The sequence below is a fragment of the Salmo salar genome, chromosome 10 (genome assembly GCF_965601325.2).
Source record: "Salmo salar chromosome 10, fSalSal1, whole genome shotgun sequence".
Lineage (NCBI taxonomy): Eukaryota > Metazoa > Chordata > Actinopteri > Salmoniformes > Salmonidae > Salmo > Salmo salar.
Genome location: NC_138300.1, coordinates 51,960,202 through 51,980,888, shown reverse-complemented (window position 1 = coordinate 51,980,888; position 20,687 = coordinate 51,960,202). Strand labels below are relative to the sequence as shown.

Here is a 20,687-nt window from a genome sequence, read left to right as displayed (position 1 = left end):
ATTTGGTTCTGCTGTCAGCCACGGAGATAAGAAGCACAGAGAGATCCACTCCCTCACACCCAGCAGCTCTACTCCACCTACGGCAGAGAGTAAAAGTCTAATAACAGATAATAAACTGGGAGAGAGTTAGAACGTCTAATAACAGATAATTTAGGGCATGTCGGCCATTAAAACGTAGCAGCTTTAAGAGAAACAGTCAAATATAATCCTGGTTTAGTGCTGGCTTTACCGCTTGTCAGGGACTGGAGATAGAGCTGGTTGACTGGAGATGGACCACTGAACTCTGTCTACGTGCGCACGTGTGTGTAAACCGTAAAAAAACATTTAGATATTAAATTTGATGTAGTGTTGTAATATCGATGAGGAATGCCATGTTTAATCAGACACATAAACCTACTTTACTACTCCTATGATGTTCCTGTAGTTTAACGGTGATGTAAAGTACTTAAGTGAAAAACACTTTAAAGTACTTTTTTTTTTACAACTTATACGTTTACTTCACTACATTCCTAAAGAAAATGTACTTTTTACTCCATACATTTTCCCTGAAACACAAAAGCACTCGTTACATTTTGAATGCTTAGCAGGACAGGAAAATTGTCCAATTCACACACTTATCAAGAGAACATCCCTGGTCATCCCTACTGCCTCTGATCTGGAGGACTGGTGCCGTCTGCTTTGGTTAATAGAAGGAATTTCAAGAGATTTATACTTTTGATACTTAAGTATATTTAAAACCAAATACTTTTAGACTTTTACTCAAGTAGTATTTTAATGGATGAATTTAACTTTTACTTGAATATCTTTCTATTAAAGCATCTATACTTTAAATCAAGTATCACAACTGGGTACTTTTTCCGTCACTGCAGTTTAGAACAGGGGTCTGTACCGCCCTGTAGTTTAGAACAGGGGTCTGTACCGCCCTGTAGTTTAGAACAGGGGTCTGTACCGCCCTGTAGTTTAGAGCAGGAGTCTGTACCGCCCTGTAGTTTAGAACAGGGGTCTGTACCGCCCTGTAGTTTAGAACAGGGGTCTGTACCGCCCTGTAGTTTAGAACAGGGGTCTGTACCGCCCTGTAGTTTAGAGCAGGGGTCTGTACCGCCCTGTAGTTTAGAACAGGGGTCTGTACCGCCCTGTAGTTTAGAGCAGGGGTCTGTACCGCCCTGTAGTTTAGAGCAGGGGTCTGTACCGCCCTGTAGTTTAGAGCAGGGGTCTGTACCGCCCTGTAGTTTAGAACAGGGGTCTGTACCGTCCTGTAGTTTAGAACAGGGGTCTGTACCGCCCTGTAGTTTAGAAGAGGGGTCTGTACCGCCCTGTAGTTTAGAGCAGGGGTCTGTACCGCCCTGTAGTTTAGAGCAGGAGTCTGTACCGCCCTGTAGTTTAGAGCAGGGGTCTGTTCCGTCCTGTAGTTTAGAACAGGGGTCTGTACCGCCCTATAGTTTAGAACAGGGGTCTGTACCGCCCTGTAGTTTAGAGCAGGGGTCTGTACCGCCCTGTAGTTTAGAACAGGGGTCTGTACCGCCCTGTAGTTTAGAGCAGGGGTCTGTACCGTCCTGTAGTTTAGAACAGGGGTCTGTACCGCCCTGTAGTTTAGAACAGGGGTCTGTACCGCCCTGTAGTTTAGAGCAGGGGTCTGTACCGCCCTGTAGTTTAGAGCAGGGGTCTGTACCGCCCTGTAGTTTAGAGCAGGGGTCCGTACCGTCCTGTAGTTTAGAACAGGGGTCTGTACCGCCCTGTAGTTTAGAACAGGGGTCCGTACCGCCCTGTAGTTTAGAACAGGGGTCTGTACCGCCCTGTAGTTTAGAGCAGGGGTCTGTACCGTCCTGTAGTTTAGAACAGGGGTCTGTACCGCCCTGTAGTTTAGAACAGGGGTCTGTACCGCCCTGTAGTTTAGAGCAGGGGTCTGTACCGCCCTGTAGTTTAGAGCAGGGGTCTGTACCGCCCTGTAGTTTAGAACAGGGGTCTGTACCGCCCTGTAGTTTAGAACAGGGGTCTGTACCGCCCTGTAGTTTAGAACAGGGGTCTGTACCGCCCTGTAGTTTAGAACAGGGGTCTGTACCGCCCTGTAGTTTAGAGCAGGGGTCTGTACCGCCCTGTAATTTAGAGCAGGGGTCTGTACCGTCCTGTAGTTTAGAGCAGGGGTCTGTACCGTCCTGTAGTTTAGAGCAGGGGTCTGTACCGCCCTGTAGTTTAGAGCAGGGGTCCGTACCGTCCTGTAGTTTAGAACAGGGGTCTGTACCGCCCTGTAGTTTAGAGCAGGGGTCCGTACCGTCCTGTAGTTTAGAACAGGGGTCTGTACCGCCCTGTAGTTTAGAACAGGGGTCTGTACCGCCCTGTAGTTTAGAGCAGGGGTCTGTACCGCCCTGTAGTTTAGAGCAGGAGTCTGTACCGCCCTGTAGTTTAGAGCAGGGGTCTGTACCGCCCTGTAGTTTAGAGCAGGGGTCTGTACCGCCCTGTAGTTTAGAGCAGGGGTCTGTACCGTCCTGTAGTTTAGAGCAGGGGTCTGTACCGTCCTGTAGTTTAGAGCAGGGGTCCGTACCGTCCTGTAGAGCGTATAATGAAGAGGTACTCACAGTGCTAATGAAGGGGTACTCACAGTGCTAATGAAGAGGTACTCACAGTGCTAAGCTTGCTTGAGGTAATGATGATGCGTCGTTCGTGCAGCATGCTGGCGTACAGCTGTAGCATGTTGTTGACGTCCACCGCCACAAAATACTCTGTCAGGTTCCTCTGGAGGGGAGGGGGAGGGGGGGGCAAGAGAGACAAGACAGTCAGTGACTTCATAACTGCTCAGACTGCTCAATGGCTCAGACACAAGACTTATTTGACAAGGACTACAGACAATGATGGATTATAAAGTGAAAGCCAGCCACATCGCGGACCTCGACCCCTCTCTCTCAGACAAACTAAAACACCTTCACACGCTTCGAGGACAAGAAACACAGAGCCTCCCGATGTGGGCCCCCGCCGCTCACGAGGACTGTGTGCTCCCGACGTGGGCCCCCGCCGCTCACCAGGACTGTGGGCTCCCGACGTGGGCCCCCGCCGCTCACCAGGACTGTGTGCTCCCGACGTGGGCCCCCGCCGCTCACCAGGACTGTGTGCTCCCGACGTGGGCCCCCGCCGCTCACCAGGACTGTGTGCTCCCGATGTGGGCCCTGAACTAAATGACTACCGCCCCATAGCACTCCCTACTGTCATAATTAAGTGCTTTGAGAGGCTAGTTAACCTCCATATAACCTCCACCTTACCCGACAACCTAGACCCACTGCAAATTCTACCCTAGACACTGTCACTAGCCGGCCACCGCCTGGTACTCTGCCCTACACCTTAGACACTGTCACTAGCCGGCCACCGCCTGGTACTCTGCCCTACACCTTAGACACTGTCACTAGCCGGCCACCGCCTGGTACTCTGCCCTACACCTTAGACACTGTCACTAGCCGACTTCCACCTGGTACTCTGCCCTGCTGGAACTAGAAACACAAGCATTTCACTGCTGGAACTAGAAACACAAGCATTTCACTGCTGCAACTAGAAACACAAGCATTTCACTGCTGGAACTAGAAACACAAGCATTTCACTGCTGGAACTAGAAACACAAGCATTTCACTGCTGGAACTAGAAACACAAGCATTTCACTGCTGGAACTAGAAACACAAGCATTTCACTGCTGGAACTAGAAACACAAGCATTTCACTGCTGGAACTAGAAACACAAGCATTTCACTGCTGCAACTAGAAACGACAAGCATTTCACTGCTGGAACTAGAAACACAAGCATTTCACTGCTGGAACTAGAAACACAAGCATTTCACTGCTGGACCTAGAAACACAAGCATTTCACTGCTGCAACTAGAAACACAAGCATTTCACTGCTGGAACTAGAAACACAAGCATTTCACTGCTGGAACTAGAAACACAAGCATTTCACTGCTGGAACTAGAAACACAAGCATTTCACTGCTGCAACTAGAAACACAAGCATTTCACTGCTGGAACTAGAAACACAAGCATTTCACTGCTGGAACTAGAAACACAAGCATTTCACTGCTGGAACTAGAAACACAAGCATTTCACTGCTGGAACTAGAAACACAAGCATTTCACTGCACCTGCTTTAACATTTGTTGATCTCTGTTCACAACAAATAAAGTTTGACTTGATAACTATACACTTCTCAAAGCAGTAGGGATGTATGTCTCTTTCCTTTGAGCCCAGGAAGTAACACATTTCACAAATGTAGGTCATTTGTTTACAGTATTTCACAGCACTCTCCAACTGCACTGAACAAAAATATAAACACAACATGTAAAGTGTTGGTCCCATGTTTAATGAGCTGAAATAAAACATCCCAGAAATGTTCCATACACACATGAAGCTTATTTCTCTCAAATGTTGTTGCACAAATTTGTTTACATCCCTGTTAGTGAACATTTCCCCTTTGCCAAGATAATCCATCCACCTGACAGATGTGGCATATCAAGAAGCTGATTAAACAGCATGATTATTACACAAGTGCACCTTGTGCTGGGGACAATAAAAGGCCACTAAAATATGTAGTTTTGTCATACAACACAGTGCTACAGACGTCTCAAGTTTTGAGGGAGCATGCAATTTGCATGCTCACTGTAGGAGTGTCCACCAAAAATGTTGCCAGATAATTGAATGTTAATTTCTCTACCATAAGCCGCCTCCCAACATAATTTTAGAGAATTTGGCAGTACGTCCAGACGGCCTCACAACCGCAGACCACATGTATGGCATCATGTGGGCGAGAGGTTTGCTGATGTTAACGTTGAGAACAGAGTGCCCCATGGTGGCGGTGGAGTTATGGTATGGACAGGCATTAGCTATGGACAACGAACACAATTGCATTTTATCGATGGCAATATATAATTGGAATGCACAGATATACCGTGATGAGGTCCTGAGGCCCATTGTCGTGCCATTCATCCACCGCCATCACCTCATGTTTCAGCATGATAATGCACGGCCTCATGTCACATGGATCTGTACACAATTCCTGGAAGCTGAAAATGACCCAGTTCCTCCATGGCCTGCATACTCACCAGACATCCCACCCATTGAGCATGTTTGGTGTTCCAGTTCCTGCCAAAATCCAGCAACTTTGCACAGCCATTGAAGATGAGTGAGACAACATTCCACAATCAGCTTTAACTCTATGTAAAGGAGATGTGTCGTGCTGCATGAGGCAAATGGTGGTCACACCAGATACTGACTGGTTTTCTGGTCCACGCCCCTCCCTTCTTTTTTTTAAGGTATCTGTGACCAACAGATACATAACTGTATTCCCAGTCATGTAAAATCCATAGATTAGGGCCTAATGAATTTATTTCAATTGACGGACTTCCTTATATGAATTGCAACTCAGTAAAATCTTTGAAATTGTTGAATGTTGCGTTTATATTTTTGTTCAGTGTATAAATACATTTCATTGATCATTTATTCCAACACGCTCTAGATCTGGGGCAGGATGGTTGACTTACACTCTCGGGGATGGTGGGCAGGCCGTTGATATCTGGTGTTATGAAGTAGGAGTGCTGAGGAAACACACACACAGAGAGAGAGAGAAAGGACAGGGTCAGCAACGTAGAGTAGCATGTCACTGAGAGAGAGAGAGAGAGAGAGAGAGAGAAAAAAAACGTATGAATCCTCATCTATTCTTCTGTGGGAATTATTGAGCTTCCGTCGGTACTGACAGCTAGGAGGGTAGCACTGATACACACACGCAAACACACCTGATCCCTATAGATTTAAGATGAGGTGAGCTCTCTGGCAGGAAACAAAGTCTTTATTTCAGTATTAAAGGGTACAAGCAAAACACACACACACACACACACACACACACACACACACACACACACACACACACACACACACACACACACACACACACACACACACACACACACACACACACACACACACACACACACAGGTTTCTGAGAGGATCAGAGAGCTGCCTGTCTCACTTTGGGAAACCAGAGCAGGTTGACTGTTTGGATCAAAGACGCCTGAGAGGGGGACAGAGCATGTAGGAGAGCATAGACTGCACACACACTAAATCACACTCTTTATTTCAGATGTTATTACACACGCCATATGATGACAGACACACATTCATACAAGCACATATACACACACACACACACACACACACACACACACACACACACACACACACACACACACACACACACACACACACCACACACACACACACACACACACACACACTAAATCCCACTCCAGATAACATAACCCCAGCGTTTTGACTCCTTAGAAGAGAGAAACGACAGAAATCACCACCAAGCACAGGTCAAAATTACAACACCCATAAAACACCTCACCTGGAAAAAGGGACCAAAGGTAAATCTACAGTGCTCACAAACACTTTCTGATGACAATTCACCTACATGAATGATGCAGCCTGCTTTCTACGGTTGAGTGGTGAGTCACTATGTTCTGCTTTGGAGTCTGTGATATTTTAATGGTGGATTATTGTTGCTTGATAAACCCATGGCACAGCACAATCATTGAGAACACACGCACATTTGTTTGCGCGTCCTCAGTTCAGTTCCATCAGTCCCAGGCCCTCGCTCTGTGTGTGTGTGTGTGTGTGTGTGTGTGTTTGTGTGTTTATCTGTAATTTTTTTCAAAGCGATGTTTATATAAAAACATGAAATGTGGGTTAACGGGATAGGCATCAAGGAGACTTTCTGAGCACAATTGCCTTTGCTTTAAACATGCACCATAAAAAAGACTTCTGATACTCGGGAAGAGACTACAGTACAATGGAACACCATTAATCATTCACTCAGTTTGATTGTTTTCCAGAGAAGAAGAAACCCAACTCCAAGGCCCAGGATAGGTTGTTTTTTTGGTGAGATTTTAAAAGACAGACAGGCTTATTTGGCCAAATTGGAAAAGCCTCAGCTCCCATGCGGTTAGAGTAGCAGCAGCAGCGGTTTTAACATCGCTCTTTCTCTCCTCCCTCCTTTTTCTTCCAGCTCTTTCGTTCACTCACTCTTCTCCTGCACTCACCGGCTGTTGGCTTGGTGCATCTTTCAGTACTTGCCCAGTGGCAATATGCAACAGTGATGTCTTCACAGTGAGAGAGAGATAGAGAGCAAAACAGAATTCACACTTGAAAGGGGACAATGATCTGGCTTTTCTTTCTTGGCAGCCAATAAAACATGTTGTGGAAGATTCTGCGTCATCAATGTAATAGTTGAACCCTAACCTCTCCCCTCGGCGTGTTTTCTCCATTAACCTTGGTAATGAAAAATAAAAGTTTATTAAAAGCGTGCCAGACTAAAAACAAACAGAATAAATTGTATTCCTCCTCCTCATGATACTTCACAATCCAACTTAACCTTTCTTTCTTATCAATGTATTTATTGGTTAATAAAAGACAACTGGAATAAATTGAACTGTATAATTGTATAACCTTTAGATATTACAGCCAAGGAGAGGCTACATGTTTTAAGTCTTAGTCTACTGTAAAGAACTGCCTTCTCTTACAACACAATACAGTAATCATGCAGAATAACAAATAGAGACTAAAAACCTCTATTTTCCCCATCAATTTAAAGCGACAATTAGCAGTTGAAACAATAACAAAGCCCCGCCCCGCCCGTTTCGGTAAAAAGCTGAGAGATGGGGCTGGAGAAATGTCACCACTTTCTAATTCATAGACAGAGCTACTGATGCAAGAAGTGATAATCCATGACATAAAAATGCTAGTAAAAAAAAAAACCTTTGTGAGGCTATATAGTGTTTTCTTACATTGACTTTGTTTACAAACATTGGAGAAAAACAAGCTTATATTTTGGGTTCTGATGGGGGACGACCGTTAAACCAAGCTCCTGAGGCATTAAGAAGTTAAATTCTTATGTATGTAACAACTCCAGATTGCCCCTTTAAGGCACAGTTATGGAAAAGGAGCGATTTAAAAATAAGTGTTATATTTGTCCAGTAATCCTCTGTGAGATAGTGTCAGGCGTAAGTAAAACAAGACCTGTGTTTGACGGCCAGTTGGTTGTTAGGATGTTTCTGCCCGTGATAACTAGGCGACATGATGAGTTGCGAAAGCGGCCATTATGGCTAACAGACGTCTAGCTAAGGCTTATCCCACAGACCACTTGTGTTTCTAAACAAAGTGTCAGCCACTTCTCCCACTCCTATCTTCCTTATCCTGGCTCTCCTTTAACTCTCTCTCCTCCTCTCCCCCCTCCGTTCCCCCTCTCCTCTCCCCCCTCCGTTCCCCCTCTCCTCTCCCACCTCCGTTCCCCCTCTCCCACCTCCGTTCCCCTCTCCTCTCCTCTCCCACCTCCGTTCCCCCTCTCCTCTCCTCTCCCACCTCCGTTCCCCCTCTCCTCTCCTCTCCCACCTCCGTTCCCCCTCTCCTGTCCTCCCTCCGTTCCCCTCTCCTCTCCTCTCCCACCTCCGTTCCCCCTCTCCTCTCCTCTCCCACCTCCGTTCCCCCTCTCCTGTCCTCCCTCCGTTCCCCCTCTCCTCTCCCCCCTCCGTTCCCCCTCTCCATTCCCCCTCTCCTGTCCTCCCTCCTTTCCCCTCTCCTCTCCCCCCTCCGTTCCCCCTCTCCTCCCTCCGTTCTCCCTCTCCTCCCTCCGTTCCCCCTCTCCTCCCTCCGTTCCCCCTCTCCTCCCCCTCTCCTCCCTCCGTTCCCCCTTCTTCTCCCTCCGTTCCCCCTCTCCTCTCCCCCTCCGTTCCCCCTCTCCTGTTCCCCCTCTCCTCTCCCACCTCCGTACCCCCTCTCCTGTTCCCCCTCTCCTCTCCCCCCTCCGTTCCCCCTCTCCTCTCCCCCCTCCGTTCCCCCTCTCCTGTCCCCCCTCCCTCCTGTCCCCCCTCCTCTCCCCCCTCCATTCTCCCTCTCCTCTCCCCCCTCCCTCCCTCCTCTCCCGCCTCCGTTTCCCCCTCCCTCCTTTCCCCTCTCCTCTCCCCCCTCCCTCCCCTCCGTTTCCCCCTCCCTCCTTTCCCCTCCGTTCCCCCTCTCCTGTCCCCCCCTCCCTCCTGTCCCCCCTCCTCTCCCCCCTCCTCTCCCCCTCCGTTCCCCCCTCTCCTCTCCCCCCTCCCTCTCCTCTCCCCCCTCCCTCCTCTCCCCCCTCCGTTTCCCCCTCCCTCCTTTCCCCTCTCCTCTTCCCCCTCCCTCCCCTCCGTTTCCCCCCTCCCTCCTTTCCCCTCTCCTCTTCCCCCTCCCTCCCCTCCGTTTCCCCCTCCCTCCTTTCCCCTCTCCTCTCCCCCCTCCGTTCCCCCTCTCCTCTCCTCCCTCCGTTCCCCCTCTCCTCTCCTCTCCCCCCTCCGTTCCCCCTCTCCTCTCCTCTCCCCCCTCCATTCCCCCTCTCCTTTCCAGGAGTCCTGCTGTACCTACCACACTCAGGTTGACGGGTGTGAAAGGCTTTGGCACCGGCAGACTGTACAGAGAGTTCAGCATGTCATTCAGCTCATTCTCCTGCAAAACACACCACAATAAGAATTATCCAAATGTAAAATCGTGTGTCAGATATATATACAAAACAACCAGGTGAATCCAGGTGAAAGCTATGATCCCTTATTGATGACAACTGTTAAATCCACTTGAAATCAGTGTAGATGAAGGGGAGGAGGCAGGTTAAAGAAGAATTTTAAAAGCCTTGAAACATGGATTGTGTATGTGTGCCATTCAGAGGGTAAATGGGCAAGACAACATATTTAAGTGCTTTTTGAACAGGGTACGGTAGTGTGTCAAGAACTGCAATGCTGCTGGGCTTTTCATGCTCAACAGTTTCCCCGTGTCCATCAAGAATGGTCCACCACCCAATACTTTCTTAAGGCACTGTAGTTACTAAGACAGGTTACTAAGACATAATTGCATAGTTACTAAGACATAGTTACTAAGACATAGTTACTAAGACATAGTTGCATAGTTAGTAAGACATAGTTACTAAGACATAGTTGCATAGTTAGTAAGACATAGTTACTAAGACTAAGTTGCATAGTTAGTAAGACATAGTTACTAAGACTAAGTTGCATAGTTAGTAAGACATAGTTACTAAGACATAGTTACTAAGACATAGTTGCATAGTTAGTAAGACATAGTTACTAAGACTAAGTTGCATAGTTACTAAGACATAGTTACTAAGACTAAGTTGCATAGTTACTAAGACATAGTTACTAAGACTAAGTTGCATAGTGACTAAGACACAGTTGCTAAGACACAGTTGCTAAGACACAGTTGCTAAGACACAGTTGCTAAGACACAGTTGCTAAGACACAGTTGCTAAGACACAGTTGCTAAGACACAGTTGCTAAGACACAGTTACTAAGACACAGTTACTAAGACAGTTACTAAGACACAGTTACTAAGACACAGTTACTAAGACATAGTTACTAAGACATAGTTACTAAGACACAGTTACTAAGACATAGTTACTAAGACATAGTTACTAAGACATAGTTACTAAGACATAGTTACTAAGACATAGTTACTAAGACATAGTTAATTGTATATGAAAAACATTTTTGTCTCAAGACCATTTTTGTCTCTCTGATTGGCAGCTTTCAATGGTGGAGCTTTAACAGTGTGTGTGTGTGTGTGTGTGTGTGTGTGTATGTGTGTGTGTGAGAGACACGATTGAACAGCCTCCTGTCATGAGATGCTGAATGCTCACACGCATGGTCAGTAACAGAGCTGAGCCTGAGGAAACACTTCATTTACCCCTGGTCCTAAACCCTCATCTGTCAACGTCCCTCCATCGCCTTGCTACGGCAGGGTAAATATAAACCAAACCATCAATCAAGCCAGAATTCTAAATAATGAATAAAAACACAAACAGAAGTGAGCTATGGACACAGCCAGTGAGCTATGGACACAGCCAGTGAGCTATGGACACAGCCAGTGTGCTATGGACACAGCCAGTGAGCTATGGACACAGCCAGTGAGCTATGGACACAGCCAGTGTATAGTCCTACTGCTGTTGGTAAAATAGTATACGGTACATCTAATCAACGCATTCTTCTTATTCTGGGGGCTTTGCATTTTACACATTCCTGTCGTGTCTGCTGTTTAAAGGTGGTGGGCAGAGGAGGTAGAGACAAGTCTTTAGTTTAAAGGAAGTGAGGAAGGAAGGTAGAGACGGGCTTTAGTTCTTCAACCCAACATGACTGGGCCAGTGAGAGCTGTGGTAGGAGGAGGAGGAGGAGGGATGCCATGGTTTACAAGCATACTGATCCCAGATGCACAGCCCAGGCTCAACCCAAGCCAACACACAGACGCAGAGGGAGAGAAGCACTACCCCACCACCTATTTACACATTTTCAAATAGACATTCCTTCTGGTTTTTCCTTACCTAATTAATGGCAAATTAATAAATAAAATGAACAAACTAAAAATAATTTATACTGTAGTGTTTGTGTTATAGCTAATGGCAAAATCCACCCACCAGAAGCCAGAAGCATCTGCAATATGTCTCTCTTGATAAGATTGACACGTTCTTGGCGGAGATATTTGACTTGCTTTTGAGGTGGAATGTGGCCAGCATTTTGTTTTGGCTTGAAGGTTGCTCAGAAAAGAGAGCTCAGTTAATTTATAATGTTATGCAATCAAATAATAAAAAAATGTGGTGGGGTATCGAAGTGAGTTATTACATTTTCATTCAGCTTTGTATTTTAGAAAATGTCTGGCATAATGACAATGGAAAACGTTATGAATCTGCACTTCAACAAATAAATAGATGCTTCATTAACGTTCACTAACTGAATGAAGGATGAAATTAAGAACAAATGAATGAATGAATGTGTGGGTATTATGCATTAACAAAAGTTGGTTGTTAAACTGAAATGGCTACCTGGCTAACAAAAAATAACCACCAAATAAAATCACAATGAAACTTTCAGTAAAATACTGTCTCTAAAATGACTAATGTAGTAGGCTAATACAAAATAATTCTAAAGAGATTACAATAAAATGTTTGATTTGTAATCCCCAGTAAAACGTGTGTGTGTGTGTGTGTGTGTGTGTGTGTGTGTGTGTGTAGGGCTTGGCTGAGGGACTTTTATTAGCCATGGAAGTCCTGTAGAGACAGGGGGATGCTGGGTAGTTCTCAGGGCATGGGTCACTGGCTGCTCTGCAGACTGGAATTAACACAAAACAAGAAAACAAAGTCAACCTAATGCAAATTTTAATATCGCTAAATCCGCAAGGGGCCAATGACAGGGCGGTTCCCGGGCAAGTGCAGCCAAGCGCAGCCATCAGGGGGCCTGAGTGACCATTAACCTGGAACGATCAGCTTCTTCACAGGCCAATATTCTGATGTCCGCATGAAGATCTCACCGTAATCAGGTCACACACAGTCGAAACACAAAACGCAACATGCCTGTGTTATCTACAAAATTCACATGCTGACTGGACATTTCAAAACAGAAACCTAAAGAGATAAATATGCCCATGTTGCCAAACAAACAAGCAATGGATATTTCTATGAGATGTGGGTGTGTTGAAGTTAATAAATTCAACCAAAAAATGCAACATAAAAAAGTAAAAAATCTGAGCAGGTCACTGAAATAGTCATGATCAGTCTCCTCTTGCCCTTTGTTTAAGAAGATAGGCTCCTGGACACTAATCCCTTACATATCCCATGTGAGGATTTATTTAAATAGGCCTCAATCGCTCTCTCCTCATGTGTCCTGTCAGCCTCTCCTTCGTCAGGCCTCACATCCCTCTCAACCATCACACTCCTTAATGACCAGGCTGTAATCTTTTGTTTTAGAGACAAAGAAATGATTGGTGTAGCACAGAGCAGCGAACCACAACTCATGGTGATACCCAGATAGGGCTATTGGACTACATCTTGCCTGAGGTTTTTCTGTGGTATGCGTTTCTTTTTTCTTAAATGAAACTATGTCAGTAAGCACTGCTCCTCTCCCCAGTTAGCGGCTTAGACCTGTTTGTGTTTCCTAAGTCCCCGATAGAGAGACATCCATCACTGTGTGTGGGGGGGCTTGGTTATCTCTCCAGCTGTTTTAAAACACATATGTCCCTTCAAAGTACTGTATACTCACAAAGTAAACCAATTAATCTGTGGCCCCTACCACGACCCCTCATCCTGTATCCCCTACCACGACCCCTCATCCTGTATCCCCTACCACGACCCCTCATCCTGTATCCCCTACCACGACCCCTCAGACTGTATCCCCTACCACGACCCCTCAGACTGTATCCCCTACCACGACCCCTCATACTGTATCCCCTACCACAACCCCTCATATTGTATCCCCTACCACAACCCCTCAGACTGTATCCCCTACCACAACCCCTCATACTGTATCCCCTACCACGACCCCTCATACTGTATCCCCTACCACAACCCCTCATACTGTATCCCCTACCACAACCCCTCATATTGTATCCCCTACCACAACCCCTCAGACTGTATCCCCTACCACAACCCCTCATACTGTACCCCTACCACAACCCCTCATATTGTACCCCTACCACAACCCCTCATACTGTATCCCCTACCACGACCCCTCATACTGTATCCCCTACCACGACCCCTCATACTGTATCCCCTACCACAACCCCTCATACTGTATCCCCTACCACAACCCCTCATACTGTATCCCCTACCACAACCCCTCATATTGTATCCCCTACCACAACCCCTCATATTGTATCCCCTACCACAACCCCTCATATTGTATCCCCTACCACAACCCCTCAGACTGTATCCCCTACCACAACCCCTCATACTGTATCCCCTACCACAACCCCTCATACTGTATCCCCTACCACAACCCCTCATATTGTATCCCCTACCACAACCCCTCATATTGTACCCCTACCACAACCCCTCATACTGTATCCCCTACCACAACCCCTCATACTGTATCCCCTACCACAACCCCTCATATTGTACCCCTACCACAACCCCTCATATTGTATCCCCTACCACAACACAACCCCTCAGACTCTCTATCAACTCTCACACCACACACGGGGATGGTCAGAAGATATAAGCTAGCAGTGGAAGTGATCAAATCTTCTTTATTATAATTCTGTTGAAGACAAATATTATCTAAAAGCTCAAATCAATTAACTGATGTTTTTGTAAGGACATAAATGATGTAATTACCAACTAAACAAATTACAACAGAGAGATGAGAGTTATGTTTTCTGGGGTTGGGATATTATCAATATAAACCAACTGCAATCTCTCAATACATTTCAGGGCAAATAAATATGTGTATATCTTTGGCTAGGTTGTCATGTGATTAGTAAACTACACGTTTTTAACGACGTAGCCGCGTCTCCGCTGTTTGTTGCCATAAAGTACCTGTTGTGTGTTATTCCTATTCCCTGGATGGGTCTTAAATCTCCCTCTACACCCAGTCAACTTGCACCTTGTAGCTGGCTCACTGGAAGATTTGATTACACCTTTACTTTCCCGGGTTAGAGGTTAAGTACTGGGAAGGAAATGCCCTCCGGCGTCCCGCTCAGTGACCACTAACGGGAGTGCTAACTTCCCTAAAAGGGAACCCAATTCTCAGCCGCCAAATAAAATCAAGGAAACCGCCTTTTTTCATCAGCGACCTCTCTCACATGTCCGAAGGCGGTTTCTCCCTAAATGTGAGAGAATTACCAAAGGAAAGAAGAGGAGGCGGAGGATGGGGGTCGAGGGGAAGGAAGAAAGATTGTAAAATCGAAGCATTGTACCTCTTTAAAAAGGTTTTGGCCTGAAGGTAGCACGGCCCTTTTGACCTGGGCTTTAGTCGCAGCACTACAAAGCCCTGTCCATGTAAAACTGTCCTAGTCATTAAGCCGCTTCCTTGTGTAAGCATAGGTGACAATTTTATAGTCCCAGCACTTCAACAATCACAGAGAACCAAATGGTTTTAATTACTTTTGTTTTATATCCGGGAAACAAACACTTTAAATGAAGGTAGCTAGCTAGAAATGTCTTCGCAGGGACCTTGTTGATCGTCTAAATTTGTATCTATCTGTTTTATATGATCACAACATACGTTAAAACATATTTTTCAATATGATCACAACTTGGATTGTTTATCTAAGAATTATCAACTACTTCCCAAAAAACAACAGAATAAACTTGGGATCAGGTCTTTACTCTCTGTCATTGATGTGAAAAATCACATTTGTACATATTTCACATGTATAAACCATGAGATATCCAAAATATGCAACTTTGTTATTATGTTTTAAAATATTTTCACTAATCTTTTTCCCCACACAGTGGGTCTATTTAAGAGGCAAACATAAATAAAACAGGCCACAAAAACAGAACTGTGAAGTCTTTAAAACACACACACACACACACACACACACACACACACACACACACACACACACACACACACACACACACACACACACACACACACACACACACACACACACACAGAAGAATAAAAACTTTCTATACATTTCTTATGATGAATGAAGCAAGCCATGCAAACTACTCAGAATGCATAATGAATTGTATACATCATATGTCAAATGAATTAGCATGTAGGACTCAAAGAGGGGCATGGGAGTCTCTGCTAATTGGCAGCGAGGCTTCATGCATAATTATGGGCCGAGCGGCTTCCTTTGCCGTGCTTCTGTGCCAGTAGCTGAAAATAACGAGAAGAGAGAGAGAAACAAAGGGCATGGTGGTGGCTGTCCGGGAGAGTTGAGGGGGGGAGGAGGGGGGGGTGGAGCTCATCTCAACAGCAGCTCATCAAGAACAAGATAAACCCTGCGACTGTCGTCAATATCCCCCAATTTTGTTATTTTTTTATTATTCTTTTTTTATTGTGCAAATTCCCATTACTCCTGTGGTTAATTCAACTATACTGTTTTACTAATTCAATGTTTCTTCTTAAAAGGACATTGTCAACTGTTAACATAAAATGTGGTTTAATTTAAAAGGTCCTATTAAAATAAATAAAACATTTTTCAATGTATTTTTTACTTAGATATCTTTCTGTGCAATAATTAAAGATGACATAATATTTTAGATAAATCTGTGCTAAACAATATCTCGAGAGGGAGTTGAAAGGACAACCGTCGGTCTACTACTAAAACAATACTTTATAGTTGTCATTGATAGGTTGTACTTCAATTGTTTGTCCTGGATAAAATAACTAAATGAATAATATTATAGGGACCAAATGAATAGGGAGTTCAGGAGTTTAGTATTCTGTAACTGACTAACTTCAAGAGGCTAACACTCAGATGCATATTGCTTCCAAAGAAACAGTTTCATCATCTATATTTGAGTTTCTTTCACTTCCAAAACCTCACCGTCTCCACAATCAATTAAGACATGTAATCTGCATATTATAAAGAGTGAAGTGAAGATATTACAACTTCAAATTGTATTTATTTATGAATAACTAACGAAAATAAACATGTCTTTCTTCATACGTTGGATAATTGTGACAAAATTCATTTCTAAAAAACAATACTTAATTTGCGTAACTGATTGATCAATCGGCCAGTAGGTAGAGAATAAGCTGCCTTGTTGAAATGTACTATTTTTAAGTGGTATGTGTCGTACCTGAGCAGACAGATGCAGACGCGGCAGCCGGACGTGAGTCTACAGAAACCAAACCTCTGCTTGCTCTCGATGTCCGTCAGCACAAAGGTAAAGTTCTGGCCCACCTGACTCTGGGAAACCCTGAGAACAGTCACCGTACACACGCACGCAGGGGACAGAGATAACACACCATTAACACAACCAATTACCACCACACATGTACTACAGTATTACCACACAGTCACCTACGGAACAGAAATACCAATCCATGAATTGGGAACAACACATGGGACATTCATCAAGTGTTTCAGAGAATCATGAAAATGAGTTGTGAACATGTGATGGTCTGAGTTATCAGCTAACCATAATACTGTATTAGCACATTATAACAGCAGAGAGAAACAACAACCTCACTAGAACATATTATTATCAAGATATTTATACAGAAATTTATACAGAAGGTCCAAGCACTACCGACTTGGTGATAGCGATACACAGAGAACGTTGTTCAACATAACACTTTTTCCATTATGTTTAATCCTTTACAAACCTACAGTACTAGAACAATGAGTCTATATTTGAGTCAGTGAGACAACTAAATCTGTTTGTTTCTTATTAAAATAAGGACATTTTTTGTCTAAAGTGGCTAACTACTCACCTAGCACTAAGTGTCTCAACCTAACGCTGACTAGGACAAGATCACTACGAAACCTTTCTATATGTCCCTGACTGTTGAGTGGGTGAGAGTTGGGTATGTTTTCTCTCATGCAGTTTCATCACTAGATGGCAGCAGTTAAGCTTGTGTGTCCTCCAAGCTAAAAAAAAACAGCACTTTTCACATGTCATTCTCCAGGAAGCAAAATAACAGCAGATACCTCTACAGATGGCTACTTTCCAAATCGAGATTAAATTATTCATCAGACTGGTACAAAGTCTAGATATATAGTTATTCATCAGACTGGTACCAAGTCTAGATATATAGTTATTCATCAGACTGGTACCAAGTCTAGATATATAGTTATTCATCAGACTGGTACCAAGTCTAGAGATATAGTTATTCATCAGACTGGTACCAAGTCTAGAGATATAGTTATTCATCAGACTGGTACCAAGTCTAGATATATAGTTATTCATCAGACTGGTACCAAGTCTAGATATATAGTTATTCATCAGACCGGTACCAAGTCTAGAGATATAGTTATTCATCAGACAGGTAACAAGTCTAGAGATATAGTTATTCATCAGACTGGTACCAAGTCTAGATATATAGTTATTCATCAGACAGGTACCAAGTCTAGATATATAGTTATTCATCAGACAGGTACCAAGTCTATATATATAGTTATTCAGACTGGTACAAAGTCTAGATATATAGTTATTCATCAGACTGATACGAAATCTAGAGATATAGTTATTCAGACTGGTAAAAAGTCTAGATATATAGTTATTCAGACTGGTACAAAGTCTAGATATATAGTTATTCATCAGAATGATACGAAATCTAGAGATATAGTTATTCAGACTGGTACAGAGTCTAGATATATAGTTATTCATCAGACTGGTACCAAGTCCAGAGATATGGTTATTCAGACTGGTACAAAGTCTAGATATATAGTTATTCATCAGACTGATACGAAATCTAGAGATATAGTTATTCATCAGACTGATACCAAATCTAGAGATATAGTTATTCATCAGACTGGTACCAAGTCTAGATATATAGTTATTCATCAGACTGGTACCAAGTCTAGATATATAGTTATTCATCAGACTGGTACCAAGTCTAGAGATATAGTTATTCATCAGACTGGTACAAAGTCTAGATATATAGTTATTCATCAGACTGGTACCAAGTCTAGATATATAGTTATTCATCAGACTGGTACCAAGTCTAGATATATAGTTATTCATCAGACTGGTACCAAGTCTAGATATATAGTTATTCATCAGACTGGTACCAAGTCTAGAGATATAGTTATTCATCAGACTGGTACCAAGTCTAGAGATATAGTTATTCATCAGACTGGTACCAAGTCTAGATATATAGTTATTCATCAGACTGGTACCAAGTCTAGATATATAGTTATTCAGACTGGTACAAAGTCTAGATATATAGTTATTCAGACTGGTACCAAGTCTAGATATATAGTTATTCATCAGACTGATACGAAATCTAGAGATATAGTTATTCAGACTGGTACAGAGTCTAGATATATAGTTATTCATCAGACTGGTACCAAGTCTAGAGATATGGTTATTCAGACTGGTACAAAGTCTAGATATATAGTTATTCATCAGACTGATACGAAATCTAGAGATATAGTTATTCATCAGACTGATACCAAATCTAGAGATATAGTTATTCATCAGACTAGTACCAAGTCTAGATATATAGTTATTCATCAGACTGGTACCAAGTCTAGATATATAGTTATTCATCAGACAGGTACCAAGTCTAGATATATAGTTATTCATCAGACAGGTACCAAGTCTATATATATAGTTATTCAGACTGGTACAAAGTCTAGATATATAGTTATTCATCAGACTGATACGAAATCTAGAGATATAGTTATTCAGACAGGTACCAAGTCTAGATATATAGTTATTCATCAGACAGGTACCAAGTCCAGAGATATGGTTATTCAGACTGGTACAAAGTCTAGATATATAGTTATTCATCAGACTGATACGAAATCTAGAGATATAGTTATTCAGACAGGTACCAAGTCTAGATATATAGTTATTCATCAGACAGGTACCAAGTCTAGATATATAGTTATTCAGACTGGTACAAAGTCTAGATATATAGTTGTTCATCAGACTGATACGAAATCTAGAGATATAGTTATTCAGACTGGTACAAAGTCTAGATATATAGTTATTCAGAATGGTACCAAGTCTAGAGATATAGTTATTCATCAGACTGCTACCAAGTCTAGAGATATGGTTATTCAGACTCGTACAAAGTCTAGATATATAGTTATTCATCAGACTGATACGAAATCTAGAGATATAGTTATTCATCAGACTGGTACCAAGTCTAGATATATAGTTATTCATCAGACTGGTACCAAGTCTAGATATATAGTTATTCATCAGACTGGTACCAAGTCTAGATATATAGTTATTCATCAGACTGGTACCAAGTCTAGAGATATAGTTATTCATCAGACTGGTACCAAGTCTAGATATATAGTTATTCATCAGACTGGTACCAAGTCTAGATATATAGTTATTCATCAGACAGGTACCAAGTCTAGAGATATAGTTATTCATCAGACTGGTACCAAGTCTAGATATATAGTTATTCATCAGACAGGTACCAAGTCTAGATATATAGTTATTCAGACTGGTACAAAGTCTAGATATATAGTTATTCATCAGACTGATACGAAATCTAGAGATATAGTTATTCAGACTGGTACAAAGTCTAGATATATAGTTATTCAGACTGGTACCAAGTCTAGAGATATAGTTATTCATCAGACTGGTACAAAGTCTAGATATATAGTTATTCAGACTGGTACAAAGTCTAGATATATAGTTATTCATCAGACAGGTACCAAGTCCAGAGATATGGTTATTCAGACTGGTACAAAGTCTAGATATATAGTTATTCATCAGACTGATACGAAATCTAGAGATATAGTTATTCAGACAGGTACCAAGTCTAGATATATAGTTATTCATCAGACAGGTACCAAGTCTAGATATATAGTTATTCAGACTGGTACAAAGTCTAGATATATAGTTGTTCATCAGACTGATACGAAATCTAGAGATATAGTTATTCAGACTGGTACAAAGTCTAGATATATAGTTATTCAGAATGGTACCAAGTCTAGAGATATAGTTATTCATCAGACTGCTACCAAGTCTAGAGATATGGTTATTCAGACTCGTACAAAGTCTAGATATATAGTTATTCATCAGACTGATACGAAATCTAGAGATATAGTTATTCATCAGACTGGTACCAAGTCTAGATATATAGTTATTCATCAGACTGGTACCAAGTCTAGATATATAGTTATTCATCAGACTGGTACCAAGTCTAGATATATAGTTATTCATCAGACTGGTACCAAGTCTAGATATATAGTTATTCATCAGACTGGTACCAAG

The 20,687-nt window shown here is 43.0% G+C and overlaps 1 protein-coding gene across 1 annotated transcript in view; it reads right to left on the bottom strand.

The window, feature by feature from the left end:
• The window catches only part of LOC106560563 (DENN domain-containing protein 1B), a 238,530-nt gene that overhangs the window by 127,420 nt on the left and 90,423 nt on the right, over positions 1-20,687 (bottom strand). The window contains exons 5-9 of the mRNA XM_082956608.1: positions 16,480-16,700; positions 9,413-9,513; positions 7,066-7,125; positions 5,508-5,561; positions 2,620-2,730 (exon numbers count right to left, since the gene is read on the bottom strand). Coding sequence (XP_082812734.1) covers positions 2,620-2,730; positions 5,508-5,561; positions 7,066-7,125; positions 9,413-9,513; positions 16,480-16,700 — 547 coding nt within the window. The remainder of the gene's footprint in view (positions 1-2,619; positions 2,731-5,507; positions 5,562-7,065; positions 7,126-9,412; positions 9,514-16,479; positions 16,701-20,687) is intronic.